At 36.0% G+C, this 26,697-nt stretch overlaps 1 protein-coding gene across 2 annotated transcripts in view; it reads left to right on the top strand.

The window, feature by feature from the left end:
• Positions 1-26,697, top strand: part of slit3 (slit homolog 3 (Drosophila)) — a 216,629-nt gene that overhangs the window by 144,098 nt on the left and 45,834 nt on the right. For both annotated transcript variants that reach the window (XM_048175935.1, XM_048175934.1), the window contains exons 11-18: positions 4,216-4,287; positions 5,391-5,462; positions 10,230-10,373; positions 10,697-10,860; positions 14,990-15,140; positions 18,675-18,749; positions 19,255-19,398; positions 23,378-23,521. In XM_048175935.1, the coding sequence (XP_048031892.1) occupies positions 4,216-4,287; positions 5,391-5,462; positions 10,230-10,373; positions 10,697-10,860; positions 14,990-15,140; positions 18,675-18,749; positions 19,255-19,398; positions 23,378-23,521 (966 nt within the window). The remainder of the gene's footprint in view (positions 1-4,215; positions 4,288-5,390; positions 5,463-10,229; positions 10,374-10,696; positions 10,861-14,989; positions 15,141-18,674; positions 18,750-19,254; positions 19,399-23,377; positions 23,522-26,697) is intronic.

The following is a 26,697-nucleotide window of genomic DNA, read 5'->3' as shown; positions in this document are numbered from 1 at the left end:
CAGTAATAACAGCGACAATAGCAGCAATAACAGCAGCAACAGTAATAACAGCAGCAGCAGCAGTAATAAAAGCAACAGCAGCAACAGCAGCAGCAATAATAGCAACAGCAGCCGTAATAACAGCAGCAGCTGCAGCAGTAATAAAAGCAACAGAAATAACAGCAGCAACAGCAGCAGCAATAATAGCAACAGCAGCAGTAATAACAGCAGCAACAGTAATAACAGCAGCAGCAGCAGTAATAAAAGCAACAGCAGCAACAGCAATAACAGCAGCAACAGCAGCAGCAATAATAGCAACAGCAGCAGTAATAACAGCAGCAGCAGCAATAACAGCAGCATAATCATGTATGCTATTGTACAGCAGCAGCATGTCTTACTTGCTCATAGCAGCATGTCATGTATGAATTGGCAATAGCAAGTCCTGTACTTGCTCTGTAGCAGCAGCAATAGCAGCAATAACAGCAGCAGCAGTAATAAAAGCAACAGCAGCAAAAACAGCAGCAGCAGTAATAACAGCAGCAACAGCAGCAGCAATAATAGCAGCATAAGCAGCAGTAATAACAGCAGCAACAGCAGCAGCAGTAACAGCAGCAGCAATAATAGCAGCAGCAGCAGCAGTAATAACAGCAGCAGCAACAGCAATAACAGCAGCAGCAGTAATAACAGCAGCAACAGCAGCAGCAATAATAGCAGCAGCAGCAGTAATAACAGCAGCAACAGCAGCAGCAGTAACAGCAGCAGCAATAATAGCAGCAGCAGCAGTAATAACAGCAACAGCAGCAGTAACAGCAGCAGCAGCAACAGCAATAATAGCAGCAGCAGTAATAACAGCAGCAGAAATAACAGCGACAACAGCAGTAATAATAGCAGCAGCAGTAATAAAAGCAGCAGTAGTAATAACAGCAGCAGCAGCAGCATTAATAACAGCGACAACAGCAGTAATAATAGCAGCAGCAGCAATGAAAGGAGCAGCAGTAATAAAAGCAGCAACAGCAGTAATAACAGCAACAGCAATAATAGCAGCAGCAGTAATAAAAGCAATAACAACAGCAGCAGTAATAACAGCAACAACAGCAGTAATAACAGAAGCAGCAATAACAGCAGCAGCAGCAGTAATAACAGCAGCAGCAGCAGTAATAACAGCGACAACAGCAGCAATAATAGCAACAGCAGCCGTAATAACAGCAGCAGCTGCAGCAGTAATAAAAGCAACAGCAATAACAGCAGCAACAGCAGCAGCAATAATAGCAACAGCAGCAGTAATAACAGCAGCAACAGTAATAACAGCAGCAGCAGCAGTAATAAAAGCAACAGCAGCAACAGCAATAACAGCAGCAACAGCAGCAGCAATAATAGCAACAGCAGCAGTAATAACAGCAGCAGCAGCAATAACAGCAGCAACAGCAGCAGCAATAATAGCAACAGCAGCCGTAATAACAGCAGCAGCTGCAGCAGTAATAAAAGCAACAGCAATAACAGCAGCAACAGCAGCAGCAATAATAGCAACAGCAGCAGTAATAACAGCAGCAACAGTAATAACAGCAGCAGCAGCAGTAATAAAAGCAACAGCAGCAACAGCAATAACAGCAGCAACAGCAGCAGCAATAATAGCAACAGCAGCAGTAATAACAGCAGCAGCAGCAATAACAGCAGCAACAGCAGCAGCAATAATAGCAACAGCAGCCGTAATAACAGCAGCAGCTGCAGCAGTAATAAAAGCAACAGCAATAACAGCAGCAACAGCAGCAGCAATAATAGCAACAGCAGCAGTAATAACAGCAGCAACAGTAATAACAGCAGCAGCAGCAGTAATAAAAGCAACAGCAGCAACAGCAATAACAGCAGCAACAGCAGCAGCAATAATAGCAACAGCAGCAGCAGCAATAACAGCAGCATAATCATGTATGCTATTGTACAGCAGCAGCATGTCTTACTTGCTCATAGCAGCATGTCATGTATGAATTGGCAATAGCAAGTCCTGTACTTGCTCTGTAGCAGCAGCAATAGCAGCAATAACAGCAGCAGCAGTAATAAAAGCAACAGCAGCAAAAACAGCAGCAGCAGTAATAACAGCAGCAACAGCAGCAGCAATAATAGCAGCATAAGCAGCAGTAATAACAGCAGCAACAGCAGCAGCAGTAACAGCAGCAGCAATAATAGCAGCAGCAGCAGCAGTAATAACAGCAGCAGCAACAGCAATAACAGCAGCAGCAGTAATAACAGCAGCAACAACAGCAGCAGTAACAGCAGCAGCAATAATAGCAGCAGCAGAAGCAGTAATAACAGCAGCAGCAACAGCAATAACAGCAGCAGCAGTAATAACAGCAGCAACAGCAGCAGCAATAATAGCAGCAGCAGCAGTAATAACAGCAGCAACAGCAGCAGCAATAACAGCAGCAGCAATAATAGCAGCAGCAGCAGTAATAACAGCATCAGCAGCAGTAACAGCAGCAGCAGCAACAGCAATAATAGCAGCAGCAGTAATAACAGCAGCAGAAATAACAGCGACAACAGCAGTAATAATAGCAGCAGCAGCCGTAATAACAGCAGCAGCTGCAGCAGCAGTAATAAAAGCAGCAGTAGTAATAACAGCAGCAGCAGCAGCATTAATAACAGCGACAACAGCAGTAATAATAGCAGCTGCAGCAATGAAAGCAGCAGCAGTAATAAAAGCAGCAACAGCAGTAATAATAGCAACAGCAATAATAGCAGCAGCAGTAATAAAAGCAATAACAACAGCAGCAGTAATAACAGCAACAACAGCAGTAATAACAGAAGCAGCAATAACAGCAGCAGCAGTAATAACAGCAGCAACAGCAGTAGTAATAATAGCAGCAATAGCAGCAATAACAGCAGCAGCAGTAATAACAGCGACAACAGCAGTAATAATAGCAGCAGCAACAGCAGTAATAACAGCAGCAGTAATAACAGCAGCAGCAACAGCAATAATAGCAGCAGCAGTAATAAAAGCAGTAACAGCAGTAGTAATAACAGCAGCAGTAATAACAGCAGCAACAGCAGCAATCAGCAGTGTAGCAGATCTATTCCACCAAGACCTAACATAGCAACATTGTCATATCCATTAAGATGTCAAATACTCCGACAGTTGTCATAAATGATTGTACCATTTACACTAGATTTTTAACAATAAATTAATACTTTTTTCAGCAATGATGTATTAAATTTACCAAAAGTGACAGTAAAACATTTATAATCTTACAAAAGATTTCTATTTCAAATAAATGACATTCTTTTGAAATGCATCAAAATAATCCTGTAAATTAATGTATCACCGTTTCCACAAAAATATTAAGCAGCTGTTTTCAACATTGAGAATAATCAGAAATATTTCTTAATTACATTTTAAATTATATTCAAATAGAAAATGGTTATTTTAAATGGTATTCATATTTCACAATATTACTCTTCTTTAATGTATTTATGAATAAATAAATGCAGCCTTGGTGAGACTTCTTCTTCTGAGAAAATCTTACCGACCCTAAACTTTTGAATGATAGCGTACATCCAAAAACCACTTTAAAATCAGCTAAACATTTCTTCTTTTGACAGATCTAGAGATATACACACTTTGTCTTTTTATACTTTTTCACCCTATAAATGAACTCTATACTTGCTGCAAGTGATCTCCTGTCAGACACTTATAAAAAATAGTAGAAGGGATCATAACATGCACAGCAGTTTCCAGAGGGATGTCGTCCTGCTCAAGAAAATCTATATTTTAGACACAAATTCAGATATTTAATGAGAACTTCTCACCTCTGCTTTTGCAGTCATCCCTTGACATGAAGAGCTCAGTATTTTGAGTACAGTTTTTGACAACCACTTCTCTCGGAATCATTGTGGAGTTACTGTAATTTCTACCTCAACAACCCAAAATTGAGAAACACTGATATCTAGTATACATGACAGAAGACAAATCATTAGTTAATCACCCTCATGTCATTGTAACTGGTCCACACAGCTAAATTGCTGTATTTCAAGTCATGTAATAGCTTTATATGTGAGAAGAAGTAAATGGTTTTCAATTTTAAAATGCTAATGATGGCCACCAGATAGTTTCTAATGTTCTCAGTATCGAGTTTGCTGGGTATTTATAGAGTATCGACATCCTGTCAGACAAATGTGCAAACCATCCCTTTGTTGTTCTAACAGTCAACTGTATTATCTCTATTTGTGTGTTTTATGTTATTACAGAGACCTGAGCAAGAATCAGATATCCGAGATTGCAGAAGATGCGTTTAGTGGCCTGCGCTCGCTCACTTCACTGTAAGTGTTTCTCAAACGAAATGACACAACATATTAAAATTCATACAGCTGAGCTGCATAGCAATACATTTACATAGATAATAGGCGTGTGTAAATGTAGACAGTCAGGTGAAAGGACAGGTGTCGAATAAATCAGCTGACAGAGCGGAGACGAGACAGCCCACTGTCTGCCTGCGTGTGTGTCTTTCACTGTGTGTGTGTGTGTTTACTGACATCTGCGGCAGCATGAACACAAGGGAGGACTTTCATTTAAATCACCTCAACAAGTCAGAAAGAGACAGAAGACTCAGCGTGCGCATATTAATTTGGTCAGATCTATTTCCCTGCGTCCGGCCCACACAGCTGTACACGAGACAGAGCTCATTTACACATGCCGCGTGATTAAAGAGACGCTGAGGGGAGGAAGATGGGCTGCAGTCTCTCAGGGAATAGGAATAAAGCGAAGAGGATGTCATAAACACACAACCACACATTTGCTTGGAAATTAGAGAAATAGTTCAGCCAAAAGTGAACGTCCTTCAGAGCTTATATGAACTCAACTCATTCTTTGTTCTGTGAAACACAAAATATAATTACAAACTTCAAAAGGACACAGAAACACCATAAATTATCATATAAATGTTCTTTATGATTCATGCTTTGTGAAATTTGATTCATTATTGGCTGAAAACGTTGACATATGCATGGCGTGATGATAAGAGAAGTATTAATATGTGCTTTTTAAAATAATTTAATAATGAAATATATTTGTTCTTTTTCAGTGGTTCACAAAATCAATCTGAGTGATTTGTTTCTCAATTAGACTGATAAACTCACAAGTTATATACTATAAGGTGAACATTGCCAGTAAAACTGATTTTCTGACAATAACATTTCAGTCTGTTTGTCACGTACAGCTATATTGTATCTGAAGACTTTGAGGTTGAGTTTTATGAACCACATTTGATGTGTTTTTTTTTTTTTTCTTTCAATTTTTAAAACATGAAAGCCCCTCTATGAAAGACACATACATGATTGATGAGTTGCACATGGGTTACACATATCAAGACACTGTGGGTTGATTCATTGTTCTCTGTTTGCATTGTAACTGTGTTTGTCTATAGGGTCCTGTATGGAAATAAAATCACAGAGATCCCAAAGGGACTGTTTGATGGCCTGGTCTCCCTCCAACTGCTGTGAGTGCTGCATTTGTGGCTCAATAACCTTCAATGTCAAGAAGATAATATCCTGTGTGTGTGTGGTCCTGGTAAACCTTGCGTTACGGGGACAAAATGTCTCTACAAGGATAATAATACCAGTCTTTTTTGACCTTATGTGTTTTTTGTTTTAGGGTTAGGGGATAGACTATACAGTTTGTACTGAATAAAAATCACTATGTCTGTGGAAAGTCCCCATAAAAAAATCTGAATCAGAATCAAAATGAGCTTTACTCGCCAAGTGTAGAGAAATTAATGTACAGGAAGGGTGCATTAAATTCATCAAAAGTGAAAGTAAAATCTTTTACATTGTTACAAAAGATTTCTATTTCCAATAAATGCTCTTAAAGGATTAGTTCACTTCTGAATTAAAATTTCCTGAAAATGTACTCACCCCCTTGTCATCCAAGATGTTTGCTGTATGTCTTTCTTTCTTCAGTTGAAAAGAAATTAAGGTTTTTGAGGAAAACATTCCAGGATTTTTCTCCATATAGTGGACTTCACTGGGGTTCAACGGGTTGAAGGTCCAAATGTCAGTTTCAGTGCAGCTTCAAAGAGCTCTACATGATCCCAGACGAGGAATAAGAGTCTTATCTAGAGAAACCATCAGTCATTTTCAAAAAATAAAATAAAAAATTAAACACTTTTTAACCACAAATGCTTGTCTTGCACTGCTCTGTGGTGCGCCACGCATTACGCAATCATGTTGGAAAGGTCACGCGCGACGTAGGCGGAAGTACCGAGCAAGTGTTTACAAAGCAAACGTTTAAAGACTAAGTCAAACGTCCTTTACAAAAAAAAGGGAAAACAATGATGTCGGATGATTTTGAAGTTGGAGGAGAAAATGAGATGGAGTTGTTTTTCCCTACCACGGTACTTTCGCATACGTTACGCGTGACCTTTCTAACATGATTACGTAATGCATGGCGCATCGCTAGTGCAAGATGAGCATTATTATTTTTTTTTTCTTTTAGAAAATGGTCGATTGTTTCTCTAGATAAGACTCTTATGCCTCGTCTGGGATCATGTAGAGCTCTTTGAAGCTGCACTGAAACTGACATTTGGACCTTCAACCCGTTGAACCCCAGTGAAGTCCACTATATGGAGAAAAATCCTGGAATGTTTTCCTCAAAAACCTTAATTTCTTTTCGACTGAAGAAAGAAAGACATGAACATCTTGGATGACATGGGGGTGAGTAAATTATAAGGAAATTTTAATTCTGAAGTGAACTAATCCTTTAAGGACTTGCATCAAAAATTCATCAAAGAATCCAGAAATAAACTGTTTTCAATGTTGATAATAATCAGAAATGATTCTTGAGTGTCAAATCATCATATTAGAATGATTTCTGAAGGATCATGTGACACTGAAGACTGCAGTAATGATGCTGAAAATTCAGCTTTGATCACAGGAATAAATTACATTTTAAAATATATTCAAATAGAAAACAGTTTATAATAATATTTCACAATATTACTGTTTTTTGCAGTAAATGCAGACTTGGTTAGCATTTTTTTAAAATACATTTAATATTTTTTATCATATACAGTTTTACCACCATAACAATTAGGTATTTTTTTCATGATTTGAGAACGTTAGTGACATAGAAGTAATACAGAATATTAAATATTTTGGTAACACTTTAGTTTATGGTCCAATTCTCACTATAAACTAGTAGCTTATTATCATGCATATTACTAGGATATTGGCTGTTTATTAGTACTAATAAAGCACATATTAATGCCTTATTCTGCATGATCATATTCTACATCCCTTAATCTACCCAATACCTAAACTTAACAACTACCGTACTAACTATTAATAAGCAGTAATTGGGAGTTTATTGAGGCAAAATTCGTTGTTAATAGTTAGTTAATAGTGAGAATTGGAACCTAATCTAAAGTGTGATCAATATACGTTTAGTGAAGCATTTGGACTCATTGGTTTCTAGGAGACCGAACATTTCCCTCCATTTCCTCATAAAAGAACGTAAAGCAGTAAAAGAAGAGAGGAGAGCATGTACTGTTTTGGCTGAAAGGAGCATCAAGTTTAATTCTCACTTCCTCATGGGGGAACACTCTCGACATCATTAGTATGTAAATTGGACTTGATTGCTAAACATGTCCCTCACACCTACTTATATTTGTGTAGACATTGAAACATTGCTCAGACATAATTCCCGCATTTAATGGTCCAAATTGAGGTGAATCTGTTGGCTCTAATGGGCCTGTTTCAGCTTATTCTAATGATTTGGGGAAAATTCTGATGGCTTCTGCTTTTCTTAATGTACACACTGCTGCCGCAGGCACAAAAATAAGCTCACATCACCTGTTATTATGCTTCTGAAACGCCATAGATTTACTGGAGCGGCCCGACCCATGTTTTCACTGTGAACTACCATAATGACACAAATTATCTGTGTTTTCAGCAATTAGAGTTCTTCATCCTTAATGGATTTTCTTAATAAGACCCTTTCAAAGGAACACCTCAGGGCATTCCAGCTATTTCGCTATTTTGGTGTTCCTGTGCCTTTTTCTGTTGTATATGGTTTTATTCAAGCTTTTTTATTTTCTTTCGTTTTTGAGATACTCAAACCTAATTAGTTCACCCTGTGAGTTGACTAACGATGCATGCGTTTGCTCCAAGACAAAACCTCATTACAATGGCTTTCAGTAATTAAGCACATGACTGCGTTAGTCAATCGTCAGGCGGCCTGAACAGGAAAGACGCGAAGACGGCTGGAAGTCGGCGAGGAGCGCGTGACATGACAGGAGTGATGGGTGCAACTCCAGCAATTCATTGACAACACGTTCACTGCGGTTTTGTCCAAATTTGCGATCTGTGAACCAAGTAAATTACAACTATAGATTTGAACGTGTTTCTGATACTTACATCGAGTCACGCAGCTTTGAGCACTTTATGGATCCCGCACCGTGATTGTTATTCCTGTTGCGGCACAGTGAAATCTACACACTGCTCGAGTGATGCAGGGCAGATTACTGAATTTACTGTAACCATCATGCTCTCTGCTAGAGGCTCTGAAGCAAAACCATGCAGAGAGAGCAACACTTTCCGCTCAGTCAGGCAAAGTGAAAATAAAAAGTCTTTATTGTCTCTTAAGTCTTTCGTGAAATACCTGTTGGAAACATGCACTTGGACTCGGGGACTGCACTGAAAGAGGGTTTATATGGTGACTGAGGCCAGTGTAACAGCCATGCATGCTCAGCCGAGTCCATCGACACTTTACATCACAGCCTTTTGTAATATGCAATAAATAATCATCAGTCATCAAGAACACAATGGCAAATTTACAGCAACTTAGGTATTTAGATTTTTGTTTTGCTTTTCTTTGCTTTGTTTTGCTTATGCTTTGCTTTTTTGTTTTGCTTTTTGTTTCTTGTTTTGTTTTCATTTGCTTTGCTTTTTTGCTTTTGTTTTGTTTTGCATTATGTTTCCTTTAATTTTATTTTGCTTTGCTTTTCTTTTGTTTAGCCTTTTGTTCTTTTGTTTTGCTTTCATTGCTTTGTTTGTTTTGCATTATGTTTCCTTTAATTTTATTTTGCTTTACTTTTCTTTTGTTTACCCTTTTTGTTCTTTTGTTTTGCTTTCATTGTTTTGCATTTTGTTTCTTGTTTTCTTTTGCTTTGCTTTATTCCCTTGCTTTTTTTAGTTTAGCTTTTTTTGTTCTTTTCCCCCCCTATAGTAAATAATTTTATCCCTTAAAACTCATCTTTGGTTATCAAAATTACATATTTAAATGTTTTTTCCTGTGAAAAAAATTCTTAATGCCTTAAAATAGCTTGAATGTAACTCTACACCCTTACCTCATTTAATATACATGGCTCTATGAATATGATAATTAGCCCCGCCTCCACTCACTCACACAAGAGATCAGAGATCCACTCGGTCAAAATACTGAGGTAAACACTGCACAATGGTATCGCTTTTTACAACGTTGGACACATAACGGTAATTAATTATTATCAAACAGCTTACAATGTGTTGATAATGTCACACAAACATGTTCACATTCACGAGTCAGACAGCTTCCTTCTAACAATCAGTATCCTCAGAAATGCTTTGAACAACACAGAACGTCAGTGGAGAAATGCATATATTTCATCATAACATCGTAATATACATCATACACCCATCTACACGATTTTATATCAACAGAAAAATATACCGGGATAGCCTTCTTTTGCGACTCCCTTGCGCAGTCAGTTAATGATATGCTAAAGCCCGCCGACACGTTGACGTGATTGGTTACAAGATAGTTTGTGACATCAGAAACACCAGCGACTGTCTTTAGATCACTGCAGTTTTAAAGACAAAATACTCAGTAATGGTGTTGACTTACGAATTGGCACATAGTTAAAAACACCAGATAGACATATAAACAACATTAAAAACTTGATTTTCAACACAGGGGGATGTTAAGCTTTTTTGGTCAGTTCGTTCATTTTTAATTGAATTTATTTAATTAAATTTATATGTATACTTTATTTTTGTATTTTATGAATTCACAATTTTAACAGTGTCAGTATTAATTTCACAATATGTGTGAGGGTTTTATGTCACTTAAACAATATGTGCATTGTACTGTAGAAAGTGTCTGTTAAGACTGTAAATTTAAACATAAAGCTTAATAAAATGTTTAGTTTTTTTTTTCCATTTGCTTAATCAGAGTTTATACAGATGGGAAAAGCTTGTCATTTTAATGAAACTTCTGTTTACTTGTCCAGACTCCTGAACGCCAACAAGATCAACTGTCTTCGGGTGAACACTTTCAAAGACCTGCAGAACCTCAACCTGCTGTCTCTCTACGACAACAAGCTTCAGACCATCAGCAAAGGCCTGTTCACCCCTCTGCGTGCCATCAAAACACTGTGAGTTAACACACACACACAAACTCTCCATCCTTCACACCCACACTCAGTCCAGGAGACTCCAGTCTCTAAGCAACTGTTGAGCGGGACTGCATTCACCCTGCAATTAATTAGCTCCAAGTAGACGGCAAAACAACAACACCATTAACAGCAGCAAGATAAATGTGAACTAAACAAATGAAAACCTTACACCGAAAATAGCAGTTCATGTTTATGAATGCATAGCAATCGTATTGTTATCGCAGGATATTACTGTTTGATTGCACAGCCTCCCTTGACTCTAATTAAGCGTTTTGAGTTATTGTTATGTTCGCCCTCCACAGACACCTCGCTCAGAATCCCTTCATGTGTGACTGCCATCTGAAGTGGCTGGCCGACTACCTGTTTGACAATCCAATCGAGACCAGCGGAGCTCGATGCAGCCACCCGCGCCGCCTCGCCAACAAACGCATCAGCCAGGTCAAGGGCAAGAAGTTCCGCTGCACAGGTAGAGTTACACACACACTGTTCAAAGATTACTTTTTATGTAAAACAGGTCATTTTTCTTGGTATTTTGAGCTAAATAGAACAATATACTACAGATCTGTAAGTAGTAGGGGTGTAGCGGTACATGTATTTGTCTCAAATCATCACGGTTTGGTGCATACAGTCAGAGGACGAATACAGTCAGTCACAGGCGATGCACACTCCAATCCAGAAGGGGGCATGTGCGGTAATGCAACGCTGTCTACTAACCACCACAACAGGATCAAATGCAGAAGAAGAAGAACAGATGATCTATGCATAGATATGTTTATGTGCAACCACCGAAAGACATCAATAAAAGAGAATAATATCTCACGTAGCATTGCATTTACCTCAGGCAAGTCATTTAGTGTCCACAGCATGTTAGTTCACTAGAGAAATGAAGCATTTCACTAAATATATGCACTATATTAGCTTATATATTCATTATATTTACTTTACCTGTCAGTAATGTCTTAATTATTTAATATATGTTTAAATAACATTATATGACAGTAACTGTGTAAATGATTATATTTCAAAAATTAATATGAGTTGAAAAATAATTTTATAATTGTGCAACCAGTGTTTCAACCGCCGAAAGACATCAATAAAAGAGAGAATAATATCTCACGTAGCATTACATTTACCTCAGGCAAGTCATTTAGTGTCCACAGCATGTTAGTTCACTAGAGAAATGAAGCATTTCACTAAATATATGCACTATATTAGCTTATATATTCATTATATTTACCTGTCGGTAATGTCTTAATTATTTAATATATTGTTAAATAACGTTATGACAGTAGCTGTGTAAATGATTATATTTCAAAAATGAATTGGAGTTGAAAAATAATTTTATAATTGGATTTAGAAGTTAATGCAAAACCTTACTTATGTGCATTTTTGAGTGTTGATTATTATATTTAAAAATGAATTGGATAGTTTGGGCTCTGTTGTTAATTGTAACCTTTAATATTATAGTAATGTGCGAGTACTCCCTGTATATAGTTTACAGTATTACCTGATATAGATTTTTTTTTTATCCATAAGAAAATTTAAATTATATTTGATTTAAAGAGAGAGACACAATTTTTTTGCATTTATACAGTATAAACAGTAATACCGTGAACTGTTATTACAATTTAAAATATATATCTATTTTGTTATATTTTAAAATGTATTTAATTCCTGTGATCGTAAAGCTTAATTTTCATCATCATTACTCCAGTCTTCAGTGTCACATGATCCTTCAGAAATTATTCTAATATGCTAATTTGCTGCTCAAGAAACATTTCTTATTATTGCCAATGTTGGAAACGGTTGTGCAGCTTAATGTTTTTTGAGGAAACATTCTTACAGGTTTATTTGATGAACAGAAAGTTCAAAAGAAATGGATTTTTCTTTGTTTTGTAACCATGTAAAAGTCTTTCAGTGTTACATTAATCAAAAAAGCTTAAGTTTAGTGAGAGGGTGCAAAATGGCCCACTAAATTATGGTTGTTTTTCATCCAAGATACCTTGACTCACATTATAAGACAGTCGATTAAGTGAATGACACAGAATTCAGCCACTGCCGCCCACCCGTCTCACCCGCAGCGAGTCCACTAGGCTGTGCCGATGCAGTGACTTGTTGATGGCTTGGAGTTCTGGCCCACCAATTTCTGCTCACATACTTCACACTGAGACTCCTCACATTGAACAACGTGTGTGTGTGTGTGTGTGTGTGTGTGTGTGTGTGTGTGTGTGTGTGTGGCATACTCTGGCCTGGAGCAGTTCTTCTCACACACTGCCAGGTTTCAGAGTGCTAATAGGACAATGCTGGCTGTTCTGAAGCAGAATGAAGATGCCTTGTTAGAAGATGCTTTACGAGTCGGAACTGGCCCCCACACGCAGCCAAAAGCAGGGGCCCCTGAGGGAAATAATTTGGTGGGAGAAGTGCAGCCGTTGTTTGCTTTGATATTAAGCCACAGGTTTTTCTCATTAAAGTTCTGTCAGTACATCAGCAGCACAATAACAAGTGCAACAGCAGTCCCCTAGTGTGTGTTTCCACAGACGTTACAAGTGTTTGCACATGAAAATCTGTGTTTTATGTGTGTGTCTGTGTGTTGGCAGAGGGCTTTGCTCCACTCCTTTCTCCTGTGTGATGTCTTTATGTGTGTGTCTTTCTAGTCCCTGTCTGTCTGTCTGTCTGTCTGTCTGTCTCTCTGTCTGTCTTTTCGGGCCTTGTATTCCCAGTGGGCTAATGTCCCAGTGACCGTGCTGGGACGAGGGAAAGGGGCCGGCCCGTCCGCCCGTGTGCATGGTGGCCCAGAGTTCTGGGCGGCTTCCTGGCTGCTGTGTCCTGGCTGCTCCCTCCTCCTCCTCCTCCTCCCCGCCTCTCCGTCCCGCTCCGCTCCTCCACTCTGGCCTCTGGTGCAGCTGTCTCTTGTGCTTGATCTAACCATGTGCCGCCGCCTACACAAGCCTCACATGGTTCCGTCAAGCACCAGGGACCGCTGGACACACTCGCACACAGCATGGCATTCTGGGATATGTGCGGTGGCACCTCTCTTTGCCACCATGAGGAGTGAAGGTGGCGTTCTTTAACCCGGGAACAACGGATGGCTTGTGAAGAGCTCTAGCTACGTTCTCCGTCTGCATTTCAAAGGGCGTTTTTAAGTTCGCTCTTGTAGACATTGGGCTTTGGCTAGAAGCATCAGGGCAGCCGAACAGAGATGGTGGGAATAAGATAAACGGTGGCAGGCGAGTGATGGCTGATGGGAAGCAGACTTATCGCGGGCGGCCAGAACCTCGTGTGTTTTCCTGTCAAAACACTTCTTAGCGCCAGACCTCCAATACCTGACCTCTCGCTCGATGACGCCGATATCTTTAAAGAAATACAGACGTGCCTTTGCCTGTTTGTGGGCGTGTTTGTAGGTGCAAAGAACAAAGATGTGAAATCCAAATATTTATTATGTGAGTGAATCTCATGTCCAGTTCATTATTCAGGTCAAGGTCCATTATTTCATAATATATTTACAGCTCTTTTTTATATATAAATATCTGCATGATATGTACACATTGGCATATTTTATATAGACAAATATGCAAAAAATGTGCTCATATGTTATGCATGTTTTTATAAAGATAATTCAATAATGTTTTTTATAAAGATCATTATTAAGACAATTAAGCTAATTTCCTCCAATTTCTCATTACTGTAATACATTTCATGTATTTTATTGGAATTTTTTTTTTTTTTTTTGGTAAGTCCCATTATTTGAAATTTAAACAATATTAAAGTATTTTTGTAAAAAATATTTGCATGCTACGGTATTATGTACAATTATGTAAAATTGTGCTCATATATTTGGTCATATTTTTTATAAAGATTACAAAGCCATTATTAATACAATTAAGCACATTTCTCCCAAATTCTTATTACTGTAATAGATTTCAGACATTTTGCTAAGATATTTTTTCTTTTTTATATAAATAGCTGCATTATATATACAAATTTAAGTTTGTGCAAAAAATTTCAGTCATTATTAAGACAATTGTCCCAATTTCACATACATTATTATCTTAATTCCTGTTTGAAATATCAGCTATTACACAGTTATTTTTTATTATATTACTATAAAAATCACTTATTTAAAATGTAAGTATAAAGTCAGTACAACAAAAAATCATTATGTATATATATTGTACCATTTATTTATTTATTTATTTATTTATTTATTTATTTTACATTACAATATGTGAATGTGGGGGGTGCTAAAATGTCATGAAAATAATTTTGGTGCAAAATTATTTTTATTTTTATGCATACACACACACACACACACACACATATATATATATATATATATATATATTCATTTATTTTACATTACAATATGTGAATGTGGGGGGTGCTAAAATGTCATGAAAATAATTTTTGTGCAAAATTATTTTTATTTATATATATATATATATATAGATATATATATATATATATATATATTTTTTTTTTTTTTTTTTTTCTTAGGTGATCTGGACATGTGACTGAGATTTAACCGTGTTCATGACGAGTTGAATAAGCTGTTTGAATGTCCGTCTTTCTCCGTTTGTGTCTTGTGTGTTTGTTAGGTGCGGAGGACTACCGCAGTCGTCTCAGCGGAGAGTGTTTCCAGGACCTGGTTTGTCCCGAGCGCTGTCGGTGTGAAGGAACGGTGGTGGACTGCTCGAACCTCAAACTCACCAAGATACCCCCTCACCTGCCTGAGCACACCACTGACCTGTAAGAGACACGCATTTCAGCTTACAAACACACCCAGCGACCCCATCAATCACTCTCCAGAGCATTCAGCATTCACAATCTCACCTCACTAATTCTTTCGGTGTCGCTCTGTCCCAGAGGCCTCATCCCTCTCTCTTGTCCTCTGATTACGGGGTCTTGTGCCCGGCTGAGTTGTGGTGAATGAATGTCCGAGGCCTCTCCCAGGCCATTAACCACTCAGCTGCGTTTTCCCTGGGCAGAGCTAGACGGGGTGACAATGCGTTTGCCCTTGTGTTCATGTGTAGAGGACACATCAGGGTTTTCCCTCTGCAGTCCCATCAACTCGAGTCATCTGTCACACTCTCTCTGTCTCTCTCTCTCGGTCTTTCTGCGGCTCAGTGACTACAGCTTGCACCCGCTAGCACAGCTGCTTATTTATAGAGCTCTTGCGGGAATGCTTGCAACCAGGAACCAGCACTTTATGTCTGATGTGCTTTCCCATGGCAGGCTCCACTAGGGAAACCAGCCCTGGGGGAAACAAAAAGACAGCCATGGTGCATTTACTAGACTCTACTCTTACTAATGTTTGGAAAGTCTCTCTCAACCTTGTCTAGACCTTCTTTGCACCTGTCTGTGTTTGGAATGGGAGTCATGCAGTTAGCAGTGCAGTATATACTGCTGTCTACTCTTTATCATTTCCTGCTTATACTCATGTCCTCTTGGGAAGGTAGTATTTATAAGCTGGGAAGTCATAATTATGTCAGTTGCATCCAAATTGCATTTGTCAGAGCATGATTTCCTACATAAAATTCATATTTACAATTTAATGAATAAAGAATGCCTGTTGTTTTGTTTTTTTTAATTTATGAAAGTGCTGTATATTATATTGATATATATTGTACAATACTATGGTATTTTATACATGCAACTTAATTTTACTGTAAATGAAAAGAAAAAATCATTAATTTAAAAAAAAAATAATATACAGATTCTACATTCATTGCATCCAAGTGTGTCACACACACATCCTGAAAAGTGAAGCCCACGCATTTCGATCGCCCCCTGGTGGTTGGCTGTAATGTTGGTCATAAACCCCGCCCTCTCCATGTAATTGAATGTGACGCGAACCAAACAAAACCAATTACACTTCAAATAATTTTTTCCCAAACATGGTTTCTGTCGTTTTAGGAAGTTTTCATCACGCAGACGTAAGTTTGGTTTTAGTTAGTGATTTGATGTTATAAAAGCTGGGTGTAATGTCATGATTGACAGCTGTGTTTGTGATTGGATCTGCAGGATGAGTGTGACCTTAAAGCTGCAGTCCGCGATTTTTCCTCTTTGTCACCATCTCTTGTTTGAAACCTGCAATTGCAGTCATATGCGGAACAGTTATCTGTACGTGCGTTGTGCATCGGCACAGCTCGTCAGCACGGATGAATCTAATGCTTGCTGTCAGTCACCGCACCGGTGTGGATACTGTACTTCAGAATCACAGATTGAAAGTATGACCAATATAAGAATTTTCACTGGAAAATATCATCTGAACAAGTAACATGTCTGCCACTTTTGTTCTGACCAACTGAGGAAAAAAGCATTATGCTTACAATAAATTGCGCTGCCAATGATGATTGAATCTAACGATCGCTTAGCTCGGATCATGCCAAACCATGCAAATTATTATTACTGTTATACTTTGTTCTCAAATCGTCAATGTTAACAACATCAGCATTACTATGACTATGTGAATATTAGCGTTACCTGTAGATTTCAATTTCTGTAGCCACTCCACAGTCCGAAGTCTTTTGCTTTTTGACTACGAGTGAATCTCCAGTTGTCACTGATGATTGTCATTTGAATCTTTCTGGATCAAAATGATGAGTTTAATTATTTCAGCTGCTGTGAGAAAAGGCTATAAATGATCTGCTACCCCGCAGCATCCTCACGTGATAAAACCGATTAGTCTGGACTCCTTCCTTTCTGTTTACGGACGTGACGTAATGACGCGCAGACGAACTGCTGCATGCTAAAACTTCCCACAGAAATCCACCATGTCGCTCTTATTATAAAACATTATTACAAGCTTACCGTTGTGAATCAAGATAATGAGATAGTTTTGAACACTGGTTGGTTATGTACTTGCTCAAAAATTTATTTTGGATCATTTTTAACCAAAAAAAGTTACGGACTGCAGCTTTAACTCCACCTCAGGATCACTACTGCACAGACTCAGGCTCCGAATTAAGTAATCGGCAATGAACATTTCTGGGATATTTTGGCTTCATTTTTCTAAATTGGAAGGAACCACAGACATGCTGTCCATCTTTTTTTACAGTCTATGATTGCATCTGGCCTGTTTTCTCACTGACATGTTCCCAACTTGGGAATTCAGGGTATATAGAAAATTTTGAGTTTCCCACACGTAATTACAACTTTGTGTGTTCAACTCACAAATATGATCTTGTCAACATGACTTGCACCAATTTTGGCAGATGTTTAACATCTTCAGTGAACTGCAGTTATAGAGAAAATATATAGTACAAACTTTTTGATATTTACATGAATAAATGTCCAATTAAACTGTAAAAAAAAAAAATCTGAAATTATTTACAATAGATTTTTGTTTTCCTGTTAAGGTGCGGTCACGTTGGTGAAATTTTGCAGACAAAAAAGGTCCATTGTCTATTTGTCAATAGTGCAGTGATATATGAAGCATTTTCTGCCTCACCTGTTGTAAATTCCTGTTGAAATTACTGGAATTAGCGTTTGGAAAATAGCTGAACAATGATAAATGTGACCACACCTCTAGAATTTATCTCCATATAAATTCCAATCAGTGTTTAAAGCACAATGAAATAGTAATAATGTTAATTCGGTACATTTTTATTTTTATTATTTTATTTTATTATTTTATATTTCAGATTTATTTATTTATTTATTTATTTATTTTTTAATTTTATTTATTTTATTTATTTATTTATTTATTTATTTTATTTTATTTATTTTTTTATTTTTTTATTTTTATGTATTTATTTTTTTTTATTTTTTTTTTATTTTTTTTTTTTTTATTATTTTATTTTATTTTATTTTATTTATTTTTTTAAAAAAAAATTTTAAACCCCTGGTATCATGTCATTCCATAATACGCCATCTGCCCATTAGCCCGTCTTCCACATCCACGGTTATTATTTGCAGAAGTGTCTGAGTACGTCCTTCATATTGAGATCACCGGTGATGAGGGACAGATGAATGTGGATGAGAGTAACATATCCACACCAGAGAGAGCGATACTGATTTTTCATTACGATGACATCACAGTCCTAATTATACAGCGTCTCCCACATAAGAGACTTGAAGACTGAAACAGAGACAGGGTCTGAATGATAATCATCTTTTTCCATCATCCTTAGCTCTTTTGTCTCCATCTCACTCCTACATGCTCCAGTGAGGTTTACTTGTGCTTTTTGCTGTGAGACTTAATCCTATTATTATACCTTGTGAGGACTCTACTTACTCTTGAACTATTAACCTCTGTCTCCCGATCTCTTTCTACTCCAGACGGCTGAACGACAATGAAATCCCCATCCTAGAGGCTACAGGAGCCTTCAAGAAGCTCCCAAACCTGCGCAAGATGTACGAACGGGTTTATTTCTTCTTTTTGGCTGCTGAATGACATTGCCGTATTTGGGAAATTCAGCTTTGTATGAACGCAGAGAAAGCTTCTGGAATATTCCAACCTAATGGGCAAAAGCATGCAGTGATTTACTGGCAGGCAATATTTGCAGCTCACTCCAAAATTGAAAAAAAGCGGTATTCGCTCAGGAAGAAGACTGGTGATTTATCATGCATGAAATTGCTTACTATCTAGCACAGTTATAAATTGGGCAGATCTAAAAGACCGACCTTACATTTTACTGTAGCATGGTTTAAAATTAAGCTGTGAATCATCATAAACGTGTGTTTAGGATACAACCACAACCTATTTATATGATGAAACAAAGAAATTTCCACTGTACCATTGCAACCTGTGCTTTCTGCCATTTGTCAAAGTAATAAATAGTGCATTTGAGACACATTAAAAGTGCATGTGCGTCAGAGCGCAGAGGAGTTGATGCTTTCTTGAATTCTGTGTTTGCAGAAACTTGAGTAATAATAAACTCCGGGACATCCGTGAGGGGGCATTTGATGGGGCCGGAGGTGTTTTGGAGCTCCTGTTGACTGGAAACAAGCTCCAAACAGTGAGCGGACGGATGTTCAAGGGTTTGAGCGGCCTCAAAACACTGTGAGTATCGCCACCGGTTCACATTTAAAGGGATAGTTCACCCAAAAAATTAAAATTTTGTAATCATTTACTCACCCTCAAGTTGTTCAAAAACTGTATGAGTTTCTTTCTTCTTTATTTTGAAGGATTAGTTCACTTCAGAATTAAAATTTCCTGATAATTTACTCACCCCCACGTCATCCAAGATGTTTGTCTTTTTTTTTGAGGAAAACATTCCAGGATTTTTCTCCATATGGTGGACTTCACTGGGGTTCAACGGGTTGAAGGTCCAAATGTCAGTTTCAGTGCAGCTTCAAAGAGCTCTACACAATCCCAGACAAGAAATAAGGGTCTTTTTAAGCGAAACGATCAGTCATTTTCTAGAAAAAATAAAAATTATATACTTTTTAATCACAAAAGCTCATTTGACTTAGTCTTTGCATGTTCGCTTCGTAAACACTGTGGCCTACCTTTCCAACGTGATTACATAATGCGTGGCAAGTGCAAGATGAGCCTTTGTGGTTAAAAAGTGTATGTAATTTTTATTTTTTCTAGAAAATGCCCTTTGGTTTCTCTAGATAAGACTCTTATTCCTCGTCTGGGATCATGTAAAGCTGCACTGAAACTGATATTTGGACCTTCAACCCGTTGAACCCCAGTGAAGTCCACTATATGGAGAAAAATCCTGGAATGTTTTCCTCAAAAAATCTTTTCTTTTTGTGTTCAATAGAAGTAAAGTTTGGAGCAACATGAGGGTGAGTAAATGATGACAAAACCTTCATTTTTGGATGAACTATCCCTTTAAGCTCATTTTTCAAAAACCAACCCTGCTTTTCCTGTTATCCTGCTCATTAAAATGAAGACAAGTCTCCAAGCCATGTTCACATTCATATATTCACTCAACTCTGAATATAAATGCACAAACACTAGTTACGGCATTGGAAATGTGCTCTAAGGAATTGCACTTATAGGCTTATTTAGAAACAAATTTTCAAGAAAAATTGCCTACTCTCAGCAAAAACCAAACTGTGATCGTCAAGTTTAATCAAGATGTTGACCGCATGAAGTTATTCTAAGAAATGAACAGGCATAGACGTCCCCTATGCTGGTCTGCTACCGGGAACAAAGATGCTAATACAATGCATATTCTGAAGCCTGGTGGTTAGAAAAAGCCTTCCTAAGGTCTGCTGCCGCTCTAATTAGCTTAATTGGAGAGAGAGGAGTGCATAGGAGCAAATGAATGGAATCATGGTCCTGCAATATTGGATTTAGTGGCTTTCAAATCCCAGGAGTATGTGTCCAAATTGAGTTTGCTCGTCTCAGATCCCTGTTTGTCAGAGTTTAATGCCGAATTTGCTGCTTTCAGGTTTTCATCACGGCAGACTCTGGTTTGCATTTAGCCTGTTTGTGCTGCTGAAGGCCTTTAGGAGACCCTGATTGTTTTGGGCACCTCGCCTCTCCCCATCCACACGCACACAAACTCATCTTATCTTGTCAAGCAGTGAGCTGCCTCAGCGGCCGCGTCTGCTGCACAGACAGAATCTCAGAGAGCAGACGCACATGGTTACGGCACAGGCCGAGATCGCTCCGAGATCATCGTCACACACAGACTTGTTTACTACAATCTCAGACTAGACTCAACCAGGACTTATGTTGTTTCATTAAAGCTGATTATAATTAGCATGCACTAAAATCTACAGCTTTTGCATTATTAGACCCAGGGCCAGCTGAATTATGATTTTTTTTTTTTTTTTTTTTGAGTAGTCCATAAATATAATATAATATAATATAATATAATATAATATATAATATAATATAATATAATATAATATAATATAATATAATATAATATAATATAATATAATATAATATAATGGTAACACATTACAATACGGTTAATTTGGTAACTAAAGTAGTTAACTAATGAAACCTTATTGTAAAGTGTTACATATAATATAATATCATATAACATAACATAATATAATATAATGTAATATAGTATAATATAATATAATATAATATAATATAATATAATATAATATAATGGTAACACATTACAATACGGTTAATTTGGTAACTAAAGTAGTTAACTAATGAAACCTTATTTTAAAGTGTTACATATAATATAATATCATATAACATAACATAATATAATATAATGTAATATAGTATAATATAATATAACGCAATATAATATAATATAATATAATATAATATAATATAATATAATAATATGGTAACACATTACAATAAGGTTAATTTGGTAACTAAAGTTGTTAACTAATGAAACCTTATTGTAAAGTGTTACATATAATATAATATAATATAATATAATATAATATAATATAATATAATATAATATAATATAATATAATATAATATAATATAATATAATGGTAACACATTACAATACGGTTAATTTGGTAACTAAAGTAGTTAACTAATGAAACCTTATTGTAAAGTGTTACATATAATATAATATCATATAACATAACATAATGTAATATAATGTAATATAGTATAATATAATATAACGCAATATAATATAATATAATATAATATAATATAATATAATATAATATCATATAATATAATATAACATAATATAATATAACGTAATATAATGTAATATAATATAGTATAATAAAATATAATTAATATAATATAATATAATATAATATAATATAATATAATATAATATAATATAATATAATATAATATAATATAATATAATATAATAATATGGTAACACTTTACAATAAGGTTAATTTGGTAACTAAAGTAGTTAACTAATGAAACCTTATTGTAAAGTGTTACATATAATATAATATCATATAACATAACATAATATAATATAATGTAATATAGTATAATATAATATAATATAATATAATATAATATAATATAATATAATATAATATAATATAATAAAAATATAATGATTTTTAAAATGTAGCCTATATAGAGTATAGACAATATATAATTGTCATCATAATCATAATGTAGCCAATAAAACGTTATTTATAAAAATATATATATATATATACATCATTTTTAAATGTTTACAATAGAGTTGTCAAAAGTACCGACTTTGGTACCTAGTCGAAATTTTAAAAATGTGATGCTTTGTGCACTGTTGAGCGGATTCGTAAACATCTCTGATTGGCCATTGTATTCACTCACTCATCAGATATGTCTGTGATTGGCTACAATGATCAATGCTTCAAAAACATTGTGAATAGACATCAATGATGCTCTTCAACATTACACACTATTGAAGAGATTTATAAAGAATGAAGTTGTGTTTATGAATTATACAGACTGCAAGTGTTTAAAAATGAAAATAGTGACGGCTCTTGTCTCCGTGAATACAGTAAGAAACGATGGTAACTTTAACCACATTTAACAGTACATTAGCAACATGCTAACAAAACAAATATCACTAAAAATATCATGTTATCATGGATCATGTCAGTTATTATTGCTCCATCTGACATTTTTCACTATTGTTGTTGCTTGCTTACCTAGTCTGATGATTCAGCTGTGCACAGATCCAGACGTTAATACTGGCTGCCCTTGTGTAATGCCTTGAACATGAGCTGGCATATGCAAATATTGGGGGCGTACATATTAATGATCCCGACTGTTACGTAACAGTCAGTGTTATGTTGAGATTCTCCTGTTCTTCAGAGGTCTTTTAAACAAATCAAATTTACATAAGAAGAAGGAAACAGTGGAGTTTGAGACTCACTGTATGTCTTTTCCATGTACTGAACTCTTGTTATTCAACTATGCCAAGGTAAATTCAATTTTCCATTCGATGGCACCTTTAATGTTCCCAAATTGACATGTGAGCAATTATACCATAAAACCACCACTGACTTAATGCATTACAGCAGCCATAGGGTCTCATAAACCCTATGGTCCTCCCTCCCCGTGAGCTGTGTGCTGCTGTCTGTCAGAGTCAATGTGATCCAACCTGCCTCTGTGTTCCCATCAGGATGCTGAGGAGTAATCAGATCAGCTGTGTGGATAACGCCACCTTCACTGGCCTGAGCTCCGTGCGCCTGCTTTCCCTCTATGATAACCGGATCTCCACTATCGCCCCTGGAGCTTTCAACACCCTGCATTCCCTCTCCACCATGTGAGTCCTCCACCCTCACACACACACACACACACACACACATTCCCGTCTGTGTCATGAGTTCACGCTATCAGTTATGCATTCATAATCAACTGCTAAAAAAATTGAAATAATAATACCTAAGAATTAGGAATTTAAAGCGAAACTATCTCTACTGCCTCATAAAACTATTCATTGAAGTTGCTGTGTTCGTACCAAACCCACGAACGAGTTCGTTCAAAAATTCACAAAGACGCAGGAAGTCAAACACAGTCTATCGGGTCACGCACCACCACCAATCAAGTGCCTATTATATCTTCATATGCAAAGCGGATGAGGATGTGGTTCAGGCAAAAAAATCTTATTGTTTGCAGATGTTTTTCAAAATTATGAGGTTATGTTTTCTTGTCTCGGTTGAAAACGGTTGTTCTTGAACCTCAGATGAAAACATTTTGGCTTGCCCCCCGGGGCAGGGTGAATTATTCAAAAATGGCTAAAAAGGAAAATTGCTCTGCTGTCTAAAAATGGACTAAAATTTTGTGCAATGAGGATGTCCTTACAAAGGCAAATGTAAGGAATTAATTCTTCTGCCGTGTCGTTTTTGCTTTTGATTGTATGCTGCAGAAGAATTGGGAACAGCTGGAGAAAATGATGTGCGGTACATTTTTAATATAGATTAATATCTGCGTAGCTTTTTGCGGGGGGTGTAAACAAAGAACTGATAAACAAAAAAATGAACTCTAGTGTGTCACAGCCCTGAGGGAACGACAAGAAAGAGAAAGATCAACGCGGAAAACTGAAAGAGATCTCACAGATGTTCGTAGATAAACAGATGCTGTTAAGCATTCAAAATAACTTCTGGTGGAATCATAATTTTGAAGAAAAAAAAAATGGAAATGATGACTGCCAACACAGCGAGCATCTGTAACCATTTGAATTATCATATCAGGCTGTATTCCTGGCACACGTTACGTCGTGCTACAATACACATGGTTCTCTTTTTCATTGGGTGAACCCGGCCTACTAACTGAAATATGTGAGCAGAGACTCTCAGACTGTTCTGATTTGCATGGAGTGTCATTCCTTCCTTTCTGAACATCTAATCAAGTTTAGCATGCATAAACAACAGGAAGAATTTACACAATGAAGTCATCCAATCAGAGTAATGTACATCTTTTCTGTCAAGGGCATAAACAACTTTAACTTCTCAAACCCTACAAGTGCTTTTTGTAGCTTACCACTATACCACAGCTACACTGTAAAAAAAAAAAAAAAATTCCTCGTAAAATTTACGGTAAAAAAATGGCAGCTGTGCTTACCAGAAATTTACAGTAAAAATACAGTTGCAACATTTTAGGTTTTTACAGGATTGCACTTTGTTTACTGTCTATTTTACAGTTCAAAACCATTTAATTTAATGGTTTATATTGTAATAATATAATATATGTGTGAGTACTGTGTGTAATTAATATGCATATATAAATACACACAAGTTAATGTATATATTATGTTATTATGAAATATGTTATTTATGTACAAAATATTTGTATTTATATATAATATAAATTATATAAATATATAATAAATAAATAAATACATATACTTGTAAATATTTCTCAAATATATACATGAATGTGTTTGTATTTATATGTACATAATAATTACACACAGTACACCCACATATATTAGGCAAACTTAAACTTTTAGTTTGTATGCAATTAATCACGATTAATCGTTTGACAGCCCTATAATAATTACAGTTCATAACTGTTTATTTTACACACCATAAAAAAAAAAAAAAAAAAAAATCAGTTAAATTCATGGTAAAAAAAAAAAAAGAATTTAGCTGTGGTTGCCAGAAATTTACAGTAAAAAACGTATTTTATTAACTGATATAATGTTGATTTATCAACCTATTGAAGTACTAATATCTGTTTTGTACCTTTGTAATACACTGACAACCACCAAACACAGTGGTGATGAGAGTCACATGATGAATCAAAGCTCATCACAAGCAGCTTTTCCACAAGCTGAGATGATTAATACTAATATATAGAAGGAGTACAGTGTCATTCACACAAACACTAAACACCATCATGGTAACACACATGACATTTTCAAAAATGCGATAAACATTTATTAAACAAAATTAGATGTAACTTAAAACACTAATTTACATAACTGATTAGAAAAAACTAAGAAGAAAGAGAGATATTTCAACGAAAATGCATCGAATGTGAAGTGTCACGCAGGGAATTGTGGGAATGTCAATTTACAGTTTTTCACTGTAAATTATACAATGACTTGTTATTTTTAACTTCCAAAAACTGTAAATTTAACAGTATTTTACTGTAAAATTACATTAAATGTACAGTTCAATCTATTACAGTTATTCACCGTATATAGTACGGAAACTTTCTGTAAACCAATTACCTGTTTTACACCGTAGCATTTTTACAGTCTTTTACCGTTAAAATCACGATCATTTTTGTACACTGTTTTTTGTTTGTTTTGTTGTGTTGTGTTTTGTTTTTTGCTTTGCTTTGTGTGCTTTTTGTATCACATTGTTTTGTTTTTTTCTCTGCTTTTATTTTTGTTTTTTGTTTTTGTTTGTTTGTTTGTTTGTTTTTTTTGTTTGATTTTTGTTTTGCTTTGTGTTTTATTTACTTATTTTATAATTATATAATATTTATTTCCAACTATTTTACCCCCTTATTTTGTTTTGTTTTGTTTTTTGCTCTGCTTTGTGTTTTGCTTTTTGTTTCACTTGTTTTCACGTGTTTTATTTTGTTATATATATATTATTTTATAATATGTCCAATTATTTAATTAAATATAATTGTGTATAATGAATAAATGCACTATCCATGATTTGTTTTCCTCCACACACAGTGTATTCTTCATTTGTGTCAGTTCAGCTAAGTGGACTTAAAAAAACCTGGGTAACACTTTACTTAAAGCCTTTATATACAGTATAATGCATTATAAATATTTTTAATGAATGAATTATGCCTTATAATGGTCTCATGAATAATTATAATACGTTATAATACTTATGTAGTCATTGAACACACCTTTAGAAAGTATAATGCATTAAAACACATGAAAAACAACCATTTTCAGATGTAACAAGGAATCTGTAAATATTATAATGCTTTTACTTTAATTAACTTTGGTTACAGTTATGTATGAAAATA

Source organism: Megalobrama amblycephala, linkage group LG23, assembly GCF_018812025.1.
Source record: "Megalobrama amblycephala isolate DHTTF-2021 linkage group LG23, ASM1881202v1, whole genome shotgun sequence".
Lineage (NCBI taxonomy): Eukaryota > Metazoa > Chordata > Actinopteri > Cypriniformes > Xenocyprididae > Megalobrama > Megalobrama amblycephala.
The sequence above is the reverse complement of the archived record's forward strand: the minus strand, read 5'-3'. Positions and strand labels throughout refer to the sequence as shown.